The sequence below is a fragment of the Poecilia mexicana genome, unplaced genomic scaffold, assembly GCF_051168715.1.
Source record: "Poecilia mexicana isolate PSO_F unplaced genomic scaffold, ASM5116871v1 scaffold_21, whole genome shotgun sequence".
Classification (NCBI taxonomy): Eukaryota; Metazoa; Chordata; class Actinopteri; order Cyprinodontiformes; family Poeciliidae; genus Poecilia; species Poecilia mexicana.
The window spans coordinates 12,929,973-12,952,578 of NW_028263390.1; the positions used below are offsets into that span (position 1 = coordinate 12,929,973).

A 22,606-nucleotide genomic window follows, 5' to 3' on the forward strand; every position below is an offset into this window, starting at 1 on the left:
AAAAAAAAATCATTTGCATCCAGTCCAGCAATATTTTCAAGTTTACCAATGAAGCACTTTTGATGCTCTTTACTCACTGGGATATTTCGGTTCGCGGCTGTGGATCACATTGACAGTTAAACATTTCAGGGATATATTTATCACTTAGCCAGGGTGTTTCTTTTTTTCTTTTCTTTTCTTTTTTTCTAGAGAGACTCTTAGCTCTCCTCTTATATAGATTTATCTGGGATAATCGGAATTCCAAAACAAAAAAAATTAAAAAAATTAAAAAAAATACTCGAATCCCCTGTGCTGCCCTGCTACTTCATTAATCGGACAGTCGCCTTTTATTGTTGCAACCAATAGGAGAACTCTGAGCATAAAAGGTTTCTGCATGCCATGCTAACGCGCGTCAGCCAGATTTGCTGTGGAAAATCTTCCTTACATTTGCGAAATATTGAAAATGTATTAGAAATAAGCATCAACAGCAGCAAACAAAAAGAGAATTCAAGAATCGGAAGAATATTTTAATTTTGGATTTTGGTGCAAAAAAAACTGAACTCAACTGAAAGATGTCAATAAAAGCAGAACATAAAATTAGGTTTTCGTAATTTTTATAACTATTTTGGAAAAAATATAAAGTTATGTTTTAATGTATGTTATTTCAATACTGACGTTCATGGTTCGTTTTTTTTATTATTTAAACAAATTTGTTGATATTAATCAGCTTAGGTAATTTTCACTTTTTAGAACCTTTGCAATTAAAAAGATAATTAGAAGCCAAAAGACTCTAACGGCTGCGGATAAAATATGAAATTTTCGAGCGTACCGATGCTTACTCGCATTTCTGAAGAAACAGATAAGCAATAAGTTGTATTTCCTTTCTTTTATTCCTCCCACTCCCTCACTTTGGCTGCACGATCAAGTCCCGTTCCTCTGGTCAAGTTCAGCGTGTTGTTCCCCCGGCCCTCGCGGACGCTTCTTATTGGTAGGCTGCGACAGTTACATCACGGCGCTCGTGACGCGCACGTCTTCCTGTTTCCTTCAGCCGCGTCTTAAAGTGAATCTTAGTGGCGGAGGAGCGCTCCAGCAGCATCCAGTCCTCCGCTCTGCATCCAGCGCGCCTCAGAGACGCACACACGCACAGCTTCTCTCACTCTCTCTCTCTCTCCCTCTCTCCCTCTCTCTCCTGTCTTCTTTCAAGGTCTCTCACTCTTTCGACCACAGCTGAGGATAGAAGGAGAGACGGACGCGCAAGAGCCAGTTTTCCCCGTTTTCTTTTTATATTTTTGGTCTCTTTTAGTTGGCGCCTCTCACTTTATTCCAGCTCTTCCTTTCCTCATATTTTGCACCAGCTCCTCCGCACAGCAGTCCGCGGCTCTTTTCTCTCTTTCGCCGCCGCAGGAGTTCAAGTTGTCCCCCCTTAATCTTCATCTTGGACCAGGTAAGTAACCTTGTCCTCGGACAAGCTCCCTCACTTTTTCTTGTTCAGATATTGAACTCTAAACTAGCATCACTTATTCTGCCAATCACCAGCGAGCTGAATAGGTGCGATAACAAGGGCTGCACTTGGTTCCCTCAGCTCGGTGTGTGCGGAGGGTTGCGTGAGCAGCCAGTGTTTTTTGGTGAGGATGATTTGCGAACGTTAGCCCAGCCTTCCTCATCAAAGCAGAGATCGAGTTGATTTGCAACTCTGCGAAGTAAGTTTCAGAAGTGTGATTTATTTATTTATTTAGCACTCCGCGATTCAAACGTGTTTATTTAAGGCGGAAATTTTGATTTAGACCACTTGCTTGACCTGTCTGTTTGTAGATTGATCTCTTTGTCCCGTGGGGTATGTGGTGTTCTGTCCCCTTTTTAATTATTATTAATTGCTGAAAGAACTTTGCGCAGGCGATTGGAGAGCGTTAAGCGCCTTCTTTTTGGCTTTTTGGCGTTTATTTTCCATCTTCTTTGAAGTCTGTACTGAAGATGACCAACCAGTTTGGAAACAGTGTGCGCAACTCCTGTGTTTGAACGAGCAAAGACATCCCCCCATATCTCAGTTTTTATTTATACAGAGCCCGTTTTATTGTCACTTCAGTTTGACTCAGGCAAAAGTTATTTTTACATGTATGGTGGTTCGTTTACATATTTTTGCCAAAAATGTAACATTTTAGTGAGGAAAAAGTTGTTCTTTTTTGGGGGTTTTTTAATTACCTCCCCCAAAATCCGTTGTATTTGCCATCTCTGTATTAGGGAGATGGAAAGGGAGAGGGGCAATGTGGGACAGGTGCTTCAACATAAGAAAAAAAGACAGGTGCTGGTAACTATTTCAAGCTCTTTGTTAAGATCCCAAAGCAATCCAGTCAAGTTTTAATCCTATGTGTATTGCTTCTTCTCCGAGCTGCTGTAAATGGCTTTCAAGACATAATAAGTCTTGGCCATTTGTCAAATGGTTTCATTTAAAATACTTGCTAAGGGAGATATTTTCAGAAAATCTGGTTTTATATTCTTTTATGCAGGATTTAAATTTTATTTTTGATTTTTTTTTTAAGAAAATAAGTATGTCACGTGTGTCAGAGTACAACAACGCCAACAGCTCTGAGAGGGTGTGTGAAGTGTAAATTTGTGAATCAGTTCCATTACAGTTACATTGATCTTGTAAAAGTGTCGAAAGGTGGGTTATTTTATAATGCTTGTGGAAATGTCACTGGTGCTTTAGGAAATGTCCTCCAAAAACTACAAAAAAATAACTATGTCATATAAATAATAATAACTGATATAAATGTGACTCAGTTTCTTTAACTCCACACGTCTTTCATGCATTTATAAAGATTTTACTCATAAAAAGCCTAAAAAAATCCTTGTATGAAATTTGGTGTAGAGAACGATTTTTTTTATGAAAGTAAAAGGAAAAATAAATATAAACGTCTGCTGTTTTAGTGATGTTAAAGACATACGGGGGAAAAAATTGGCGTGTTGAATTTTTACATTTTGCTTTTACACTTCCATGCACGTTAAATATCCTCCCACAAATTCTTTAAAATTAAGACGAGAAACATCTGATGTGGCTCTGACTAAGACTCTGCAACCGCTGCTTACATAGCATTATTCGCGCAGACCTGTACTGACAAAACGTTTTGCTTTCAGAGGGGCATTAGGGTTTTTGTAAGAGCGCTTTAAGTTGCTCTTTGCCAGAGTTGACCCGTGTGACCTATTCATTTGAGCAGAATTAACTGCCCTTGCCAGATGAAAAGACAAACAAAAAACACAGAAGTGAGCTCACGCTGGCACCAAAATCAATAGGTCTATTTTGTGCTTCTTTTTGTGTCATTCTCCCTATTGTGTAAGATATGATGGCCATATTGATCAGAGTGAACACAGGACTTGTTTTTAAAAACTGCACAATTTATAGGCACAGTGTAAAATAATTTCTTGAAGCTGATGAAGCTCATTTACTCAGCAGAGTCAAGTAGTGTGTCTTTATTGTGTAAAATATGTTTTTCCTCTATCTGTATACCATTAAAAAATATATATATCCCAACCCTATTTCCTTATGATTTGAATTTGTGAGCTTCTGCCTCGTATGTGGGCTACACTGCACAATCATGGAAATGAGGACAAGTACTTAAGTAATTATCATAATTTTATGCAGCTTTGTATTCCGTGGGAACTGGTTCAGTGTCGCGCAACGTGTAACAGGGGAGAGGATAAAATGTAGGACTTTGCCCTGGAATGTCGAGCCAAGGCCTAAATCTGACCCCATCATGCTTATCTTAATGTAATCAAGGTTTTTTTTAAGGTTTGAGCATCTTATTGCTAAAATTTCTGAATGCAGTTGTTCATTTCAACTACCTTACAGTTTTAGATTGTGTGTGTGTGCGCGCGTAATGACAAATTGCTACCTTTACAAAAAATAAGGCCTTCGGGAGATTTCACTTTAGTGTGTCATGCCCATTTATTTTCTTCCCCTGCATAGATACTCAGAGGCTTTGACCCTAGAGGACTGGGTTTGTGGGATATGGCCCAATAGCAGCAGCCCGTGATGCCGGACCATGACAGCGACTCCCTCCTGAACAGACAGACCAAGCGACGACGTGTGGACATTGGTGTCAAGAGGACAGTGGGTAGCACAGCCTCCGCCACAGCAGCAGCTACTACCGATAACATCGCCCGCGCCAAAGCAGCCATTTTCAGTGCCATGAACTCTCTGAGCTCCCATTCTCACCACGGATCAGACAACGACTCCATGGAGTGCTCTGTAGTGCAGCCACATGGTGGGCCTGGCGTCGTGTCAGCAGGCGACAGTGAGTCCAAATCAAATGTACTCCGAAAGCTACTGAAGAGGGCCAACTCATATGAGGATGCCATGATGCCCTTCCCTGGCACCACCATTATCTCTCAGCTTCTCAAGAATAACATTGCAAAAAATGGAGGCGGACCTGAGAGAGGGGAAAGAGGAGATAGAGTCGAATCAGGCTTCCCTGGATCAGGGCTCTCGAATGCTAGCTCTGATGCCCCGCAGGAAGATGCATGCAGTAACTCCTCCCAGGATAGCACGCCTCAGGAGTGCTTGTCACCATTTGGTCGTCCTCCTGGCCTGGCCACCTTTGACATTGAACGTCTCAATGATGAACACCTGCGTGCCAAGCGGGCCCGTGTAGAGAACATTATACGTGGTATGAGCCACTCGCCAAGCGTGGTGGTGCCTGCTGCTTCCCGCCATGAGCGTGACCATGAGATGGATGGAGAGCGGGATCTAGAACTGGATTGTCCACCTCCTCAGTCCCAACAGCAAGCCCCGGGCAGTCCACGGGGAGGTGAAGTGTGCAGTAGCAGCCGAGAGAATAAGCGCAAACAGCGACTGCCTCAGCAGCAGCAGCAAAGCTTCACCCAGCTGGTATGTCAGAGAAAGGAACAGAAGCAGGAGGAGCGGCGGCAGCTCAAGCTGCAGCTGGAGGACATGCAAAAGCAACTACGGCAGCTCCAGGAGAAGTTCTTTCAGATCTATGACTCCACCGATGACTCAGAGCACACCGACCTTCACAATGACATAGGAAACATGTCAGAGGACAGCCCAGGCAGGTCCGACACCGGTGGAGATGACCGGGGCGGAGATGACTTGCGCTCTGACAATGAGATGGCTGATTTGGATCCAGGCCATTTCCTTGACAGGGCGCGGGCTCTGCTTCAGGAGCAGGCCTTGTTGGCCGACACTGAGAAGCCAAGAAGAGATGGCCTCAGCCGAAACAAAGGACAGGGAGGTCCAGGTTCCTCCATGCATGCTGAAGGTAAACAGCTAGCAGAAACACTGAAGCAAGAGCTCAACTCAGCCATGACCCAGGTGGTGGACACAGTGGTAAAGGTGTTTGCTAAACCTCCTCGCCCTACTCCTCAGCAGGCCTTCCCACCTCTATCTATACCCCCTGAAAGATTTCCTGCTGTTGTCAATGGAGACAACCCAAATTTCCACACCGCTAACCAGAGGCTGCAATGTTTTGGTGATGTGATCATTCCTAATCCACTGGATTCCTTTGCTAGCATGCCTGGCATACCAGGGCCTACCAATGACCAAACTGAGGCACTGCCTTTAGTAGTACGTAAGACACCCAGTGAGCATCACCACCAGTCTTCAGCTGTGGGTGCCCATGGCGGTAGCCACCATCCAGCTCTCCATCCATCATCTCTCTCTGCCTCCATGGGCTTCAGCCCTCCCTCCTTTCGACATCCCTTTCCACTGCCACTCATGGGTTACCCCTTCCAGACTCCCATTGGCCCACCCACAGCTTACCCAGGCAAGGACCGTACTTCACCAGACTCCATGGACCTGCCCAGAGAGACCACCAGTTTGAGAACAAAGATGGCATCAGGTCACCACCTGGGGCACCACCATCGCTCTTGTTCACCAGCACACCCTGGCAGCACAGCCGAAAGCCTGTCCTTGTCCCTAATCAAGTCAGAGTGCAGTGATCTCCAGGACATGGCTGACATCTCACCTTACTCAGGCAGCAATGTATCCTTTAAAAATAAAAATCAAGGTGGGCTGTAGATTTTTAGAATTGTGAAAGCCAAAGTTAAATGTATCTTGTTACACACTGCATTTTTCATTTTGAACTAATCTTTACCTACGTAAAAGAGGAAAATTTGCTCTCAGGTGATAGAAGCCCTTACGGACCTACTAGAAACCATGTCTGATACACCAAGAGTTAAAAATCAAATCCTTTTGATTCTGTTTGAAACTAGCCTAAGAAACTGAGAAATTGTTGATGAATCACTTTTCCCTCCCACTACTGTTCTCTTCTCCATTGTTGTATTTATTTTTATACCCGTACCTCTTCTCGCAGCACCAAAACAGCATTTTCTTCCATCTTCAATCCTAAGTGCTTTAAAAGCTTTCTTTTGGTGTGTAACTTTATTGCAAGGAGATGTGATTACCCCATTTCCTTTTTATTAAAAAATGACATTTAAAGGAGGGAGACGACATCCTGAAACTTGGGACACGAGGGTGTTGTATAGCCTAGCGTATAGTTTAACCCTAGTTTGCCCTGATGCTGCCCTGTGGATAAAGAGGCTTTCCCCCTGTGGGAGGCTCAAATTGAATCCCCTATAGACACAGGGCTAATAGCTTAAACAGTAATGTTCAGTCCCTTCTCTGTTACCCTTATATCTCCTTAGCATTCAACACCCCCTAACCCTTATGAAAGTTTGATTTGTCTCACACCGGCTGCCCAAAAAGAGCTTTGTCTTCCAGTCATTAACATTCATAGTAGGCTTAAGAAATTAATCCTACAGCTTATTCCCTGTTGGATATATATTAGTTAAGTGAACATCTCGTTTTTCCCTTTATGTGCACCTGAATGTTTAGTCTTTTTTGTGTGTGTATGGTATGCGTGCATGTGCATGTGCGTGTGCGTACGTGTGTGTGTGTCACAAAAGGTTTGCCTGAGGACTTGGGGTAAAGATGTATATTTATGATTGCTTGTGTTTTCTCTTGTGTTCCTCTTATCATCCATCGCTGTTGTAAAAGCCCACAATCATTGTCGTTTCTTTTCTCTTTTTTTCATTTCATAAAGATCTGTCAACAGCCTGGGGGGCCCTTCGGCTGTTGCTTGGCAGCCAAATACTTCTTTTTTTGTTTTCACTCCCTGCAAATTCCCCCCTCCCACCTCTCCGTCTTTTCTTTGAAGCGGACGTTAACAGGTGTTTGCAGCGAGCTGTTTATCTTTCATTACCTCGCCTTGTCTTGTCTTCTGACCCAAGGGTGAACGCTTTCCAGAGATCCATAATCCTTTGCTTCTACGGGCTCCCGATGGAGGGATGAAAAGGAAAAAAGGGAGAGAGACATGCATTGACTAAGAGAAAGTACAAAATAATCAAACAATAACCTCATATGCCAGATGCTGTGGCTTTCATGGCAGCATTTATAAATTCAGGGCAGTAACAGATGTATTACCCTAAACAGAAGGAAAAGTGAGAACATGTCCACATTTTCTCAGGTTTTGTTTTTGATTCGCCTAATGAATATTTCACTGAAAAGTTTGGCATTTTTAGTGACAGCTTTTTTATTTTTTTCCACCTCTGAAGTCAGAGACAGCTTGTCAGACATTTAGCGAGGTCCGTTCAAGTTCACCAGCATTTTGGAGCAGATGGCCGCTATCACTTATCACATTTGTTCTGAGTTCGACTCCAAATTTTCTTGTCCTTACACCTGGAATTAGGAAGTGTGGCAGCTATTTCACCCCCCCGCCCCATGACTTTGGGCTTTAGGGAAGTGATGTGAGAATGATGATATCTTGTCAGATGTGGCAGGCGAACAGTGGGCCAGCTGGTGTGAGCGTACCATCATGACAAAATAATGGCCTCACACACCACCCTGAAGTCCAATCACAATTACATTTGCAAGCTGTGAGTGAATTGGGAATGAAAATGTCTAATCGGGAAGTATGAGGCTTTTTAATTGGTAGCTGAAGGGAGATGATATTGAGCTGAAGGCTGAGCAAGTTAAATTTCAATGCCCGATAAGGGGAAGTGTGTCTAATCCTAATTGAAAAAGCATAAACAAATTAGTCTGAATATAAGGACACCTACGCTTTAAGAACAAGTTCTCTTTCTCTTTCTTTCTTCCTCTGTCTGAGAATTCATTGTACCCTCCCTGGTCGGAGCAGATGGTGTGGTGTGGAAAGTGAAGTGCTGCTCTTTTGGCCGGGCCTGACTGAGTAACACCAGCCTGCCAGGGTTTCCCCCATAAGACCCTCGCTACTTTCTGTCCCCCACTCCCTTGAATCAGACAAAGTAGACGGGGTCTTTAAGGAGCCAGAGCCCAGCGTGGTTCAGGATTTGCTGGCTCTGCTCTGTAGCCCAAAGGCCAAGGGCAATCCAATCTAGCAGCTGATGCCTTCTTCCCACTCTACAGCTACAGCTACATCTGGACACTTGACTGACTTTAAATGGTGATAGCCCACTCTGTACATGAGAAAGCCACTCAAGTGTAAAAGTAAAAACTTTGTGTTGCTCATTCTGTGTCGTTTTAAGTCACACACACCCACCCTCCCCCCACCTTGATTTGACTTATTAAACCAGTTTGGGGTTTGAACACGCACCCAGTCCCACCCCTGTTCCCTTTTCATAGTCTTATCCTCCAGACTGAAATTATCAGATGTATTATACGGCCGTTAATTCACCATGGAAATGGCTTGGGCCGTTCAGTGGCGCAGATGTGTTCCACTCTTCCCATCGCTGGCCGAGTCCAAAGCCTCAGTGCCTCTCTTCTTCTCCTCCTTCTTTTCTTTTGCTCCTCCAAGGGTTTGGCAGCAACTGAGAGGCTTGGGGGCCAGGGGTGGAGCAGAGGGAGGAGGAGGGGGAATGTAATTGAAGGCTGGAACCATGCTATCCCTCAAGGTGCCCCCAACAGCCTATCTCCATCCTTTCCGCTGTTCAATCCAGGGGATCCATTAGGAAGACAAGGCCTCTATTTGAATATGTGAGTGCGAGAAGGTTTTTCATACTGCCTGGAACAGTGTTTGGGATCTCTTAGACCTTATTTCGTAGCTGATGTGGCCAGCAGCAGACAGTCATGTTCAGGCTTGGCATGTGTTATCGCCAAGCCATTAGGCCTTCTTGCCCGCCACTGGCGTTAACTGCTGTCTTTGTCTGTGATATGCAAATGTCTCCTTTTTTCTTCCTCCTTTTTTTGGGAGGAGTTTGACGCAGGGTGTAGGCAAAGGCGCTTGGTTGCTTTGACAGTGAAATGAGTCTCCTTATGTAAAAGCCCAGGCTGTACTGCTTTATTTACCGTGACTCTCTCACACCTGATCCAGACGATGCTAATTCCAAGCAAATGGTTTTGCTTCAGTGCACTGTCTTCAGCTCACCCCTTCCAGCAGCTCTGCATTCACGCTCATGAGAAAATTTGGTTAACCTTCATCCAAATGTACATTTCAAACTTACACCGAGTCATTAGCAAATATAAATAGTGTTTGTAATGTACCTATGTTTGCTTGATGTACCAGAGGTTCTTGGCCTCCAAACAGTTGTTAACATCCTTAACAGCAGCTGTTTTCAGATCCAGGAGGGCCTCTCCCCTAATCATCTGAAGAAGGCCAAACTCATGTTTTTCTACACCCGCTACCCAAGCTCTAACATGCTGAAGATGTTTTTCTCTGACGTCAAGGTGAGTCTTCTGTGGTCTTATACCTGTTTGCTTTATTTAGCTTTGGGGTAGTTTATAAACAGTGCCTTTGGATATCTATTGCAGTGATAGTCGTACACAGTGTTGTTTGGTTTGCACATTTAAAGTCTCAATATGCTTCCCATTCATCTTTGCAAAATACCTCAATCTCAGTCAAATTGGATCTGAACCATTACTTGTTTAGACTGAGGTCTGAACTTTGACTGGGCCATTGTAACATAATTATTATTTGATAAAGCCTTTCCAGGGTAGTTCAAGTTTTATGTTTAGAATCTCACAGGTTTTATTTGCCTGTCTGACAGCTTCCTTGTCCCTACTAAATAAAAACATTCCCACATCATGATGCCGCCACAACCATGTTTCACTGTGTTGATGAGGTTTTTAGGGTGTTGTGTTAGTTGACCACACAAATCAAATTTTTACTCTCATCCGACCAGAGTCTTCCTCATGTTTGCTGTTTCCCCTACATTGCTTTTTGCCTGTCTTCTCAGCATTCACAACATACAGTTCTCCCGTCTTGGTTCACCTCTAATTTAGGTTTATAATTCCGGTTATGCCACACTGTTTCTATTGAGATGAACTGAAAAGTCCCCTGTGAGATGTTATTTTTTGAATCCACTTAGTTGCACTGGATTTTTTAGGTGGTATCAAAGTGAAGAGGAATACAGCAATTTATAGTTAAGTGCTATTTTGTTGGTTTATCACATAAAATCTAAATAAAAAGCATGGAGGTGTGTGACAGTGACATGAAAAAAGGATGAAAAAATGTTAAGCTATACGAAAACTTTTGCGACGCTCTTCGTAAATGGAAACGCGCATTCACATACACTGTAGTTGTTGCTTCATCTTTGCTCAACTTCTTCCTTATATTATGTTTTTGCACCTGAGTCAAAAAAGGGAAGTTGGTTGGAAATTGTGATGTTCCAGTCTCAGTTACAACGAACAATGTATTCTTTTGTGTCTTGAAAAAGGTGGATTTTCACTCGCTGCCTTATGTGTTTATGCAAAAGATGATAAAAGAGGAAGTTGAATAGGTCTGCACAACGGAAAAGGAGAGCTGCTGAGTTCTCCAGAGGTGACGCGAAGGATGAGTAATGGAGGGACAGAGGGGGGCAGAGAGGAGAACGGAGCTGGAGATGGTGGCTCTCAGAGCAGGTGTATGGAGGATGGTTTGATAAAAAGGGAGGGGCGTAGAGCAAAGAGCTGCTTTAGAGACATGGCGAGGATGCACATTAGCCCCGCTGGGAGTTTAATGACGGAAAATTTGGAAAACAAAGCACGATATGTAAGCTGCACAGGAAAACAAGAAAAACAACACAATAGCTCTTGTATCATGTGCGGTGAGTTTGTGGCGTTGATTGTATGCATGCGTGTTTAGGTGTGTGTGTGTGTATGCTCCTGGACCATGATCGGGGTAAATACTGTGACAGATCCAGGCCATCTTATTCAAATCAGAAGATAAAGGCTTCCTTTCCTACCAGCTGCCCCCTCATGTATGCCATCACCAAGAACCACGACTCTGAGCTCACGTCATTCTTTACAGACGATTTCATTGGACAGCTTTGAAAATAAGATGCAACAAAAAAGTTGCTTTTATTGAAAGCAGCTTCCAGTGTTGGTGCCCCCTCTTTTAATTATCGACATAATACCATCAATCTAATACTTGAAATTTTTTGAATAAGAAGTAAGATTAAATTTCAGCTTTGCCTAACTCATTAGGCGTTCCCATGAAGGTGGCCTCGTTATGAATAGAAACCTAAATAAGGTCAAGATATTTAAGGGATTAAGTGCCACATAGTTTGTTTTTGTTCTCTGTAGATGACAATGGACTCTGGTTTTAAATTAGTGTATGGGAATGGGACTATCTAATTAAATTCAGCCAGCACAGCCTCTCAGCAAGAGCTTGTCTTCAAACAACAGTCTTTTAAGGTTAATCGGGTCTTGTCTAATCAGATCTGGACCTGGGAGGCCCTGGAGCTGATGTTCATTTCCAATAAGCTTATTTTAAGACACTGTTTTTTTTCCCCCCCTCTAAGTGTTTCTGAAGTGTTTTGACAGATTTTACTTAATACCCTTGTTGGTGTCATGAATGACAGCTTATATAATCCAAGTGGCTTTATGACATATCTTTATTTAGACAGATAGGGTCTAAATAAAGGGCCAGTAGATCAAAAATCAGTTCAAAATAATTTAGTTAGTTTAATAAATCATCTGACATTGCTTTGCTGGCATGTTTTTAGAAAACATATTTATGTTTTTTTGTTTGTTTGCCTTTTTTTTCTTTTTTGCAAAACAATATTTGTTTTGTCAGGACTTGTTTGCCAGGATTTGTTTGAGGTTCTCTGATAAAGGAGCAGTTTGGAAATTTAACAGAAAATGAAGGATTTATAAGAATGTCTCCTTTGATGCATCAAGGCATCACTGATTTTTATTGAACTAAAAAAGAGACAAAAGTACAAAGTGTTGGTTGACACATTTAAAAATGTGTCAATATCCCTTTTCAGAGTTCAATTTGCTGATCACCAATTAGATTTTATCAATGGGATATCAATCAATTTATTGCTGCATAGCTGCTTGATAAAGAAAGAAAACAAAAATCAAAATTAGATTTTTCAGTGTTCGATCTGCTGCTCACAGAATCTATCTAGGCAAAATTGGCTGTTTCGTTAGTAGCATCTCTCCTCAGCTTCTGTGTTTACGTCAGTTATGTGCCATGGTGCCGCGAACGTCAGGAGGGGTTTTGCATTTTCTGTATGTCATTCCTTCCCTTTTCTTTTTTTTCGCTGATGTTGTGGCACGGCATGTGCACCTCGGCGGGGCCGAGGCCTGGAAAGAAAAGCCCGTGGCTGGATTTTGAGTCACAGCAGCAGCAGCAGTAACAAAAGCCCGCTTTCCAGGGCTGCGTTTTGTGTGCAGTCAGCCAATAGACAGCCCCAGATTATCTCCCACAATTCACTCCTGCAAAAACAGGAAACGTTGGAAAGCCCTGATGGCTGTGAGGGGGCTTATATGACAGAGAGAGAGACAGAGAGGGAGGCCCGTGCAGGCTTCTGTGTCTTTCTATCCTCTCCGGTCGTTTTGGATGTAGCCGAGCACTCTGAGGTCATCTGTGTGTTTTCTGCTCCGCTGTTGAGAAAGCGTTTGCTTTTTATTCAAACACCTTTCAGCCAAAAAACGCAGCTAAAAGGAAAACACCTTACCCATTTTACCAAACCCGATAATGAGATGTGTGTACACCTGAGCACTTTCTGCAGGCGACTACAGTTTAGACATGAGATACCACAGTTTTTTTTTTGTTTTTTTTTGTCTATTTTAGACTTCAGCATCTGCAGAACATATGCATGTGAGTGTGTGTGCATGCCACTTTCTATCTTATGCTGTTAGCACTAAGCACTGACCTTTCACAGGCTCTTGAGTGTGAGTGTGAGAAACACGCTTTCACTGTCTCTCTCTGCTCTACCTCATAGCCAAGCACGCGCACGCACACACACACACACACACACACACACACACACACACACACACTTGTATGTTTAAACATATCGTATCAGATTCAGCGCACACACTTTCCTCGCTGTGCCTCATGTCTGTGCTGGCTGACCCCTGCCAGCTCTGATTAAGGAGCTGCAGTGATGTGCTCCTTTGAACCGATTCCCTCCTTTTACAGCGAACACACCCGTCCTTAGCTGGTATCAGGGGGGGTCTCTGTGCCCCCTACAGCAACTTAATGAACCAAGACCGCTGGAAGCTGTAAGGGGAACCTGCCAAAATTTAATCCCTGAGTGTGATATGTGCAGTGAGCATGGCTGCAGTGCAGTTTAGCATATTTACCAGCACTTGCAGTTGCACCGGCTGCAATACGTCTTCTCTCATGCTGTCAGCATAATAAAGTGATTTTTGTCCAAAGTGACAAATGCATCGAGTCACTCGGCTGCAGTGACACTAAAGGTCTCCCGACATGAGCGATAGGAACTTTCACAGTCCATAATCTCACTGTGCAATGCTCAGGTCTGTATGTAAGCACACTTTCGTGGATAAAGAGTTAATGCAACGACGGTCAACGTTGCACACAACACAAAAGAGGGTTCGGCGTCTCTGCTCTGCTGTCACACGCCGACTGTCTGGCACAGGGAGAGCCATGTGCTTAAGAATAACTCTGCACTGCCAACGTATTTGTAAGTGTCAGTAGTTTGTTTGTTTGATGCCCAGATGTCATGACCCTGGCTTGCTGACTGCTCACGTTCCGACCCCCTTATCCTCCCCTCGCCCCTTACAAACTCCGCCGCCGTTACCACCACGAGCGACGCGCTATTGTCCGGTGGTGCTGACCTGCACCCATCCCAACCCCGCCCTCTCTTTTTCCCTATTTATGCTCACCCTGCACTTTAGGACACAGCCACCATCCCAAACACTTCCTCTCCATGCACACCCACCCACCCACCCAAACTCCAGCCAAACAAACAGACTTATTCTTCTCCGCTCCACCATTATCTCATTTGCAGATCATTCCAGAAAAGACCACCACAGAAGAAACGTATCTCCTATTTATCAACTTTCCCCACCGTCTTCATGAGTTTGACTGTGCTGTACTGCCGTCCCGGATCACGACGAGTGTTTATGTCTGTGTTGTTGAACAATAGTCAGAGTCTAATCTCCATGTCAACCACTCTGACCCCCCCAGTGAGCAGTGTGCTCAGCGTTTAGCAGCATTTTGTCTCCCTTTCTTTCTGCTGCAGAAAGAGCAGAGGGGAGTATGAATGATGTCTGCAAGGTAGAAATTTGACTGAATTTTATCGAGTTTGAAAAGCGAAACAAGAATCCAAAGCACATAATATTATTACTAGCTGGCTAGATTTTTAGACACGGTTGTTTTCCCTTTGAGGTCAGGATGAAAAGGAGCCAGCACCAGCTGAGGCTCCTAATAGGTTTACCTCACCCTATTGAATTCACCCGAACAGCACTAGATCAGATAGCCATTGCCTCCTCGGCAGCGCTTATCGCCTCTGTCTTCTTATTTTTGCTCCTTTTTTTATTTTTTCTTCGTTTCCGTTTCTCCCTGCACGGGAGATGCGGTGAGGGGAGGAGGAACAGGGTGTAATTGGTGAGCGGGGTTAAGTACATGTTTGAGCCCCCCTGCGGGCCAGGGCGCTTCAGATGATGACTTAATCGTTTTTCTGGTCAATTATGTGTTTGCGGTCTCACCCCCTCTCTTCCACCTCTCCCTCCACTCGCAGGGTTATGATGGGGGGGAGGTCTGCTCCCAGCGGGGAAGACGAACCACACACACACACACACTCTCTCTCTCTCTGGCGTTTATTCTTTTCTTCCCTCGCCAACCTCCTCGCTTTGCTGTCTTACTTAATATCTCTATCATCGTCCCTCACTCTGCAACCTGTTTTCTCTTCCGCTCCTCTTTTATCTCTCCCAGCTTCCTCCCACCTTACCTCACGCCTCAGCTACCTGACATAAAACAGGATTCATTCAGATCCATGTCAAAACGCTGTTCATAAGAAGCACATTGACACATCGGCCTTGTCTTCTGCTGACCTCTCCGTTCCTCCTCTGTCTTTTCCTCCAGTTTAACCGCTGCATCACCTCCCAGCTGATCAAGTGGTTCAGCAACTTCAGGGAGTTCTACTACATCCAGATGGAGAAATTTGCCCGGCAGGCCATCAACGATGGTGTCACTGGAGCCGAGGAGCTGAGCGTCAGCCGGGACTGCGAGCTCTTCCGAGCCCTCAACATGCACTACAACAAGGCCAACGACTTTGAGGTAAATGCTTCAGCGACTCGACATAGGCTGCAGCGAAAGGCTCGGTAAGAGGAGGAGCTGAGAGGGAAAACTGAAATTTCATCGGACGCCTAATCCAATGTGTATTCTGATACATTCTCGCTGCGCCCTCGTTGACTCTGGATCTGCTTTATATGCTGAGTTCAAGTCTGATGCAGAATTATTCAAACCCCTAAGCTTTTGTCACGCAGTCATTTATTTTATCTGGGTTTTATCTGACAGCAACACAAAGTGTATTGTGCGTATATCCTCAGTCCAGTTCAAATAACTGCTTACAGAAGTCAAGGTATCTTATAAATTCTGCTTCTCTCTGAGGATTGTCAGAGAATAGTTGTGAACAAACATGATCATGAGGATCAAGGAGCACAACTGACCTGCCATGATATGACCATCACCTAAACTGGCAGGGTGGGAAAGGAGAGCAATAATCAAAGAAGCAATCAAGAGACACAAAGAGGTAACTTTGGGTGAGCTTCAAATTTCCACAGCTCAGGTGGAAGAATCTGTTGACAGAACAAATGTTACGTGTGCATTCTACGAATCTAATCTTTGTGGGAAAAGTGGCAAGAGAAAAACTGTATGGCTAAGTCCCATTTGTAGAGGACACAATAAAAATGAGGAAGAATGAGGCTGAGATTAAAATTACTGTCCTGCATGCATATTGCTACCTAGGACAAAGGGCTAATACTGCACACATCCCCCATACACAGTCCCTAGTGTGAATCATGGTGGGCACAGTATCATTCTGCCAGGATGCTTTTCAGGGAGGGTGATCAGATTTAATATAGAGATGGAAGGGGCTAAATGAAAATCTAAAAAGAGCAATAAGACTTGAGACTGTGGAGGTTTGCCTTCCAGCAGGACAAAAATATGTGGCTTGAAATTTGTTGTTAACAGACACTAACCATCTAAACAGACTGAACTTTAGTTGGAAAGAATAATGCACAAAAAAATCAGTACTCAGTCAGTGAGAGAAAATATAAAATACTCTTCAGATTTAAAAAAAAAATATATAGTTTTTCTTCGATAGTCTGTCACGTTGAAGCCCAATAACATACCTCAAAATGTGTGGCCGTAATGTGACGAGTTGTGGTAAAGTTTCGGGGCTATAAATACTTTGTATGTACACCCCATGTACTGGAAAAGGCAGAGGAATATTTCAGCGCCTTTGGCTAAAAATAATCAAGCCAATAAAATTTCACATTTGTTTTCAGTCTAGTTTAAACCCGTTTGAGGAAGTTTCTTCTGATGAGGAAGAAACGCACAAACACCTTGCTTATTTCACCTTTTCTTCTCCAGCAGTTTCCTCTCGACGGTTATTAGCTTACACTACCTCTCTGTGTGGGGATGTTTTAATATTTTGAAAAACTACGTTGTACTTCCCTGTCCTCATTTGCCTACGAGCATCAGTGTGACTGTCCACTGCTTTCCGTTGATTGTCGTAAATTCCTGGCAGGTAGCTTCACCTTTAATATGTTCCATTTTTTCTTTCCTCACTTCTCCTTTTGCCGACGTCTCTTTGTGCGTGTGAAATGTTTAAAGATGGACAGCGTTCCTCTCAATGTCAGCTGACAAAAGAGCTTTAAAGGACTTGGTGTTAAGAAAGACCTGGAGTGAGCTGCCTGTGCGTGTGTGTGTGTGAGTGTTTTGTTGTTGCTGCATTTCCCGGTGTCCTGTTCACCTCGAAGGGTACAGCCGTCCCTTGGACCGGCCTGGCATGCTGGCAAAGCACTTCTCCGGTGTGTGTGAGTGTGTGTGTGTGTGCGTGTGTGTGTGTGTGGGTGAGAGAGTGTGTGTGTCACTTTGAGGGGGGAAAAAATCTCACTGTTATCAAGGTTAAGCGTCCTACTGTTTTAGCTAGAGGAAGGGGAAAGATAGAGGGGGAGTGGGGGACAAGGGAGATGGATAGATAGGGGACGGAGGGTGAGAGCTCGGAGACAAAAGAGAGACCGATGAAGGGAGAAGGGGAAAGGGGGGAAACCGATGGGGGAAATGGAAGGAGAGAAGAGGGAAAAGAGATGACGTGCAGGAGCGAAGTGCCCTTGCGAGCAGTGGGAGTTTTGCAAGCTCTCACATTTAAAGGGCTTCGCTTTCTTTCCCTGTGTTTCCTTCTGTCTCTCTCCATCATTATTTGTCCACTGGGGCTGCTCTCTGTGCACCCAAACACTCACACAAACACACACTCTCCCCCACATCCATCTTCAAACCTCTTAAGGGAGGCTTTGAAAGACTCTGGCAGACAGAAGCACTTGTATATATGAGGTCTCAATCAACTGAAAGCACATCAGGGCAAAGCAAGATTTCTTCTATTTAGGCAGGGCCCTAATAAGTGCAGAAATCAGTGAGATAGGGAAATAAATTAAACAGACAGTAAGTTAGAGACTCTCACCTCTGAGTTTGACTCAAATCAAGCTGCTAAAGTATAAAATATTTCATACTGTGCCATGTGTCTTAGAAAACAGGACAGATACCTACATATTTGAAGTTTTTAACAAAATAAAGAGCCATCATAAGGACTTAGTTCAAGTGTGACATCACTGATTTGGGCATTCTAGGCTCATTTTTGTCACACTCTGTTCCTATAAAAAATTTTATGAATAGACAGAGAAATATGTTTTCCCTCTGAGTGATGTGAAGCTGCGGTTTAAAAATGAAAAACAAAGAAAAAGGAAAAGGACGCAGTTAAAAAGTGGACAGAAATAGCTAAGTAAGCCTCGCATTGAAGATCTTTGATTGGCTGGGACAAACAGACACATTTTCAACTTTTTTTTTTTTTTTTTTTCAAAATAAGGACTGCTTTGGCTCAAATATCTATAAAACTCACATCCGGTGTTTGTAGGATTCACTTTCAAATTATTTTCAAAGCATTATGAGACTCCAATGGTTCACAAACATCATGTTTACTTGTTGTTTAATAAACAGTTGTTTCAACCTGGCTGTTAAAATGACTTCTCATCAACAGGGAACAAGTTTTTAGTCTGTTCTTCCTACAGCAGCCTCCACATTTATTACCCTGGTAAAACGTATTAAAAATGGCTGTTTGAAAAATTATCTGCGTTAATTCGTGGCACCCACAACTTTTACTGGGTTATAAATATTACGTGACACTCCCGTTTCTGTTAGACACTCTTTAAAATGAGAAGGGCCTTTCATTTGAGGCAGATGTGTGTGTTGAGGTTTTTAAGTCAAGAAGCTGACACATCTACAGTCAGAAAAAAATAATTTAAAAGTTTAAAACAACTGGAACAAAGCTGGACGCCGGCCGAAGGCTATTTTGCCACCATGTCTTGGGAGGATGAAAGCAAAGGGAGGCAAAAAGAAACACAAAGTTAATTGTGAGATTACCACAAAAAGCTTTTCAGTGTGAGATTAGGCTACTATAATAAAACATACATCTTCATTATAAGTACCAATAAATATAGAGGGCAACATGAATGTAAATGCAATTGATGGCTTAGTTGGCTTTCTGAAAGCGAATTGCACCAAGTTACAAACTGAACCAATGAATTAATGATCGTTAACTATCCAAACATCTTATTGTATATTTATATTTTGGCCAGTTGCGTTTTAACGTCTTTCAAGACGCCTTTTAAAACAATTAAAAATATTTAAATAAGAAGCGAGACATAAACTGTTATGACATTATTATGTTTTGCATTTGCACATTGTAGCCACACTAACCTGCACATGAGCTTGCACGTGAAAATGCGAAATTAAGTTTGAAAACGTTGATCCTACAGGAACTAACGATGGCATTTCGCCTTCAAATGGACAAACTTTGTCGCCGGCCACAGACAACGTGGACGTGTCCACCTGCAGGGATCGAGCTGGCAACACGTCCGTCCGCACACACAGAGGAGACATCTTGTTCCCCCTTGCTAATTTTCCTGCGATGCCTTCAAACAAGTCTCTCATTCTTCGCCGGGCACCAGGAAGTTGCTGTTGAAACAGGCTTAAGGGGAACAGCCGATTTGCATACATAAATGTAAAAATTTGCAAGAAGACAGGCAGGGTGGGAAAGAGTTAGCGAGGCCAGGTGAATAAGTCTTCTGTTGGCCGAGGAGCTGCCTCAGTGGAGGAGGGTGGGAAGGTGTTTTGCATATTAAGGTTTTTTTTTTTTTTTTTTTGCACGCTGGGCAGGTGTCTGAGAGATACAGGAGCTGATTAGAGTTTAGCACAAGGAAAATTTGCCCAGCCATGCAAATTTCTAACCCCCCTGATGAACCGACCGCCTTGGTGAGCGCTAAGACTCTTTGTGTAAGTGTTTGGCTTTTTGGTGTGTGTGCGTGTGTGCGTGTGTGTGTGTGTATGTGGGTGTTGTTTGCGTGTGTGTGTTTGCAAGTGCGTGGGTTGTGTGTGTGTGCTTTTTTGATGTTTGTGTGGGGAGCAGTGTGTTTGCGTGTGTTACATATGTGTGCGGACACACTCGTTATGTCTCCCGTCTTGTGTGTGTGTGTGTGTGTGTGTGTGTGTGAGTCATAGAGGTAATGTGGAGATGGAAATGTACTGCATGTGTATCAGGATGCCTCCGAGGCCCTTTTCCGTGGATCTCTCCCCTTTCTCCTCCTCCTCCTCCTCCTCCTGCTGCTCTTCTTCCTCCCCTACCTGCCTGCACCACCACTTGAAACAGGAGCCTACGCAGATTCAGCAAGCAAACACACACACACACACGCGCACACGCACACACACACACACACACACAGAGTTTTCCCTTTGCCAGACTCTGCATCATCAAAGTTCCATCCACCTTGGTGGCGTCTTTGGAATGAATATGTCCTCTGTTTCTCTGATCGCAAACACACACACACACACACACGTCCGTGGCCTTTCTTGTTTGATGCTAATATGCTCTGTCACTGTGCTGGCCTAATACGCTCCCCATCTCCCTCCCAGCTTCTCTTTTGTCGCGATTGTTTCCCCTTTCCCCCTTTTCATATCCCTCCTCTCTTCCTTCTGTTCCCTTCCTCCTTTCATCCTCCTTTTTCTTTGCATGTCTTCTGTTCTTGCCTCCCTCACTTTTCTCCCCTCCATTAGGAAGTTTTAATGGCATAATTGTCACATTCCTTCTGGCACAATGAACACCAGCAGTAATTAAAGAGCTTGCCGTTAATTACCTAGACCCCAGCTCTACTTTCCTCTTTTCTCAGCGACCCCCTATTTCTCCCCTGATCCTCTCTCTTCTTCTCTTTCTTCTTCGCTTCACATTCACTCCGTCAGTTGTCATCAAAGTCCTCCGACAACACGCCTGGCCTCCCAAAGCCTTGACTTTGAGCAAACGCTGCTTTCATGTAAGGACTCAAGTGAAAATTCTCACTTAGTGTCCTTTTCTTTGCCGTCCTTGTCTTTGAACCCTCCCCCCCTACCCCCCAACTCAATGACAACAGACACATTGCCTTTCATAAAACAGGAATGTGTGTGACCCGGTAATGGGTTAGAGACACAGAAGAGAGGTGAGGTCTCTTTATGATGTCTCTGGGAAACTCTCAGATTTCCATAAGACAGACCAGGCCAAGTTTTCTCTGTCAGCTGCTGCTCCTCCCACAGCAGACACACACACATCTTGGCGTTTAAAGAGGAAGTCCATATGATCTCTATGCGAGAGGGAGGCACCGTGAAAAGTGGTGAGAAGCCTTCTTCTGCGCACTGGGATCATGTGTCCTCTCTTATCAGCTGTTCTTTCTCTTGCTGCAAAGACGTGTCACTCCTTTTGTCTCCCGTCGTCTTTTGTGCATCCTTCCGTCTGTCACTGCTGTATTTTGAAATGTACTTTCTCTGGACACTTATAGGGTTCCTTAGCCATTTTTCATGTAAAATTGCTAAACTTTCCCCATTTCAGGTTTACAGAGTTTTCTGTCACTTATGGTTGTTTTATGTGCGAGAATGAAATGAGGGGGGGAAAGGGAAGGACAGAGGGAAGGTTGTTCAAGAGACAGAAATAAAGGCAGGTCAAGAAAGAAATGGAGGCGGACACAAGGAAGGAAAAAAGGATGGAGGACTTTTTTCCTTGTCAGTTTAGGTATGACAAGGAAAAAAAGAAGGATGGGAAAAGGAAGGACAAAACTAGGGAAAAGGCAGGAAAGAAAGAAAAGATGACTTTTATCTTTTTATGTTTTATACTTATCTAGTGTTTAAAAATAGTGAAATGAAATCAAATTTCAGACTTTGTAGACACCCTGGGCAATCCCTGAAAAAATAAAAATGAAAGAAAACGTAAGATTTTACACTGTCACTTCCTCTGTCCTGTCTCTTCCCTTTCCATCTTCCCACTTTTCCTCCCGCCTTCCTTTTGCTCTCCTTGTCTCTCCAGCCTTTCCCAGAGCCGCAGAGAGCTGAGAGCAGATGCTGTCTGTCCAACCGCCTTGCCCCATAGCATTGTGTGCTTCACCTCTCCTTCCCCCTTCTTTCCCCTCGTTCCTCCTCTTCACGTCCCTCTCGGGGCTCCATTTGTTCTCCACCCAGAGAAACTAATGTCTGTTTTCTCCTCCTCCTCCTCCTCCTGCTGTTCCACTCCTTCATTCCTAGGTTTTTTTTTTTGTTGTTGTGATTTTCACACCACATAGACCATAATGTGTGTGTGCGTGTGTTTGCGTGCGTTTACGTGGGTGTGTGTGTTCATGTGTTTGGAGTGCGTCTTTGACCAGCGTTTGACCTCAGGGAGTTTGAGGTGAAAAGGTCACAGGCGTTTCACTCTGATACGAAAGCAAAAGACGCAGATTCAAACATCTTGAAAGATACATAAGTACCTACAAACGCGCGCTCTTACACAGGTGTGGCTCCTCCACCGAACAGCTTTAGGGTTCTCTTTGAAGAGCGATTGAAGACAAAAAAGGTAGACGAAAGAAGTGGAAAGATGAAAAAAATAAAGCTGGCGGTATAGATTTAGGTTCAGACCTGCCAAAAATACGAACAAATACAGTGGGACTTGCCAGTGGGTTTATTTCCACAGCAAGCACAGACACCTCTCCTCTCACCTTCTTCTGCCTCCTCCCGACTACAGTCTCGCTCTCTTTCATTTCCCTCTCATTTAGCTCTAAGTAAAGCAGAACATGCATTAACAAGGAATGCATGTTTCCACAGGTTGCCAGTAGTTAGAGGATTTAGACAATACCTGTAACCCGGGTTTCTACACAGTCTTGGAAAATCTGGAAGTCTGGAGTTTTGTGTGT

At 43.8% G+C, this 22,606-nt stretch overlaps 1 protein-coding gene across 2 annotated transcripts in view; it reads left to right on the forward strand.

Annotated features, from left to right (window-relative positions):
• Positions 1-870: 870 nt before the first annotated feature.
• Positions 871-22,606, forward strand: part of prox1a (prospero homeobox 1a) — a 34,291-nt gene continuing 12,555 nt past the window's right edge. Inside the window, exons 1-4 of one of the 2 annotated variants that reach the window (XM_088001777.1) lie at positions 871-1,679; positions 3,941-5,974; positions 9,524-9,631; positions 15,228-15,422. In XM_088001777.1, the coding sequence (XP_087857903.1) occupies positions 4,007-5,974; positions 9,524-9,631; positions 15,228-15,422 (2,271 nt within the window). In that variant the 5' untranslated portion in view covers positions 871-1,679; positions 3,941-4,006. The remainder of the gene's footprint in view (positions 1,680-3,940; positions 5,975-9,523; positions 9,632-15,227; positions 15,423-22,606) is intronic. The other variant, XM_015012862.2, reaches the window with a different exon arrangement.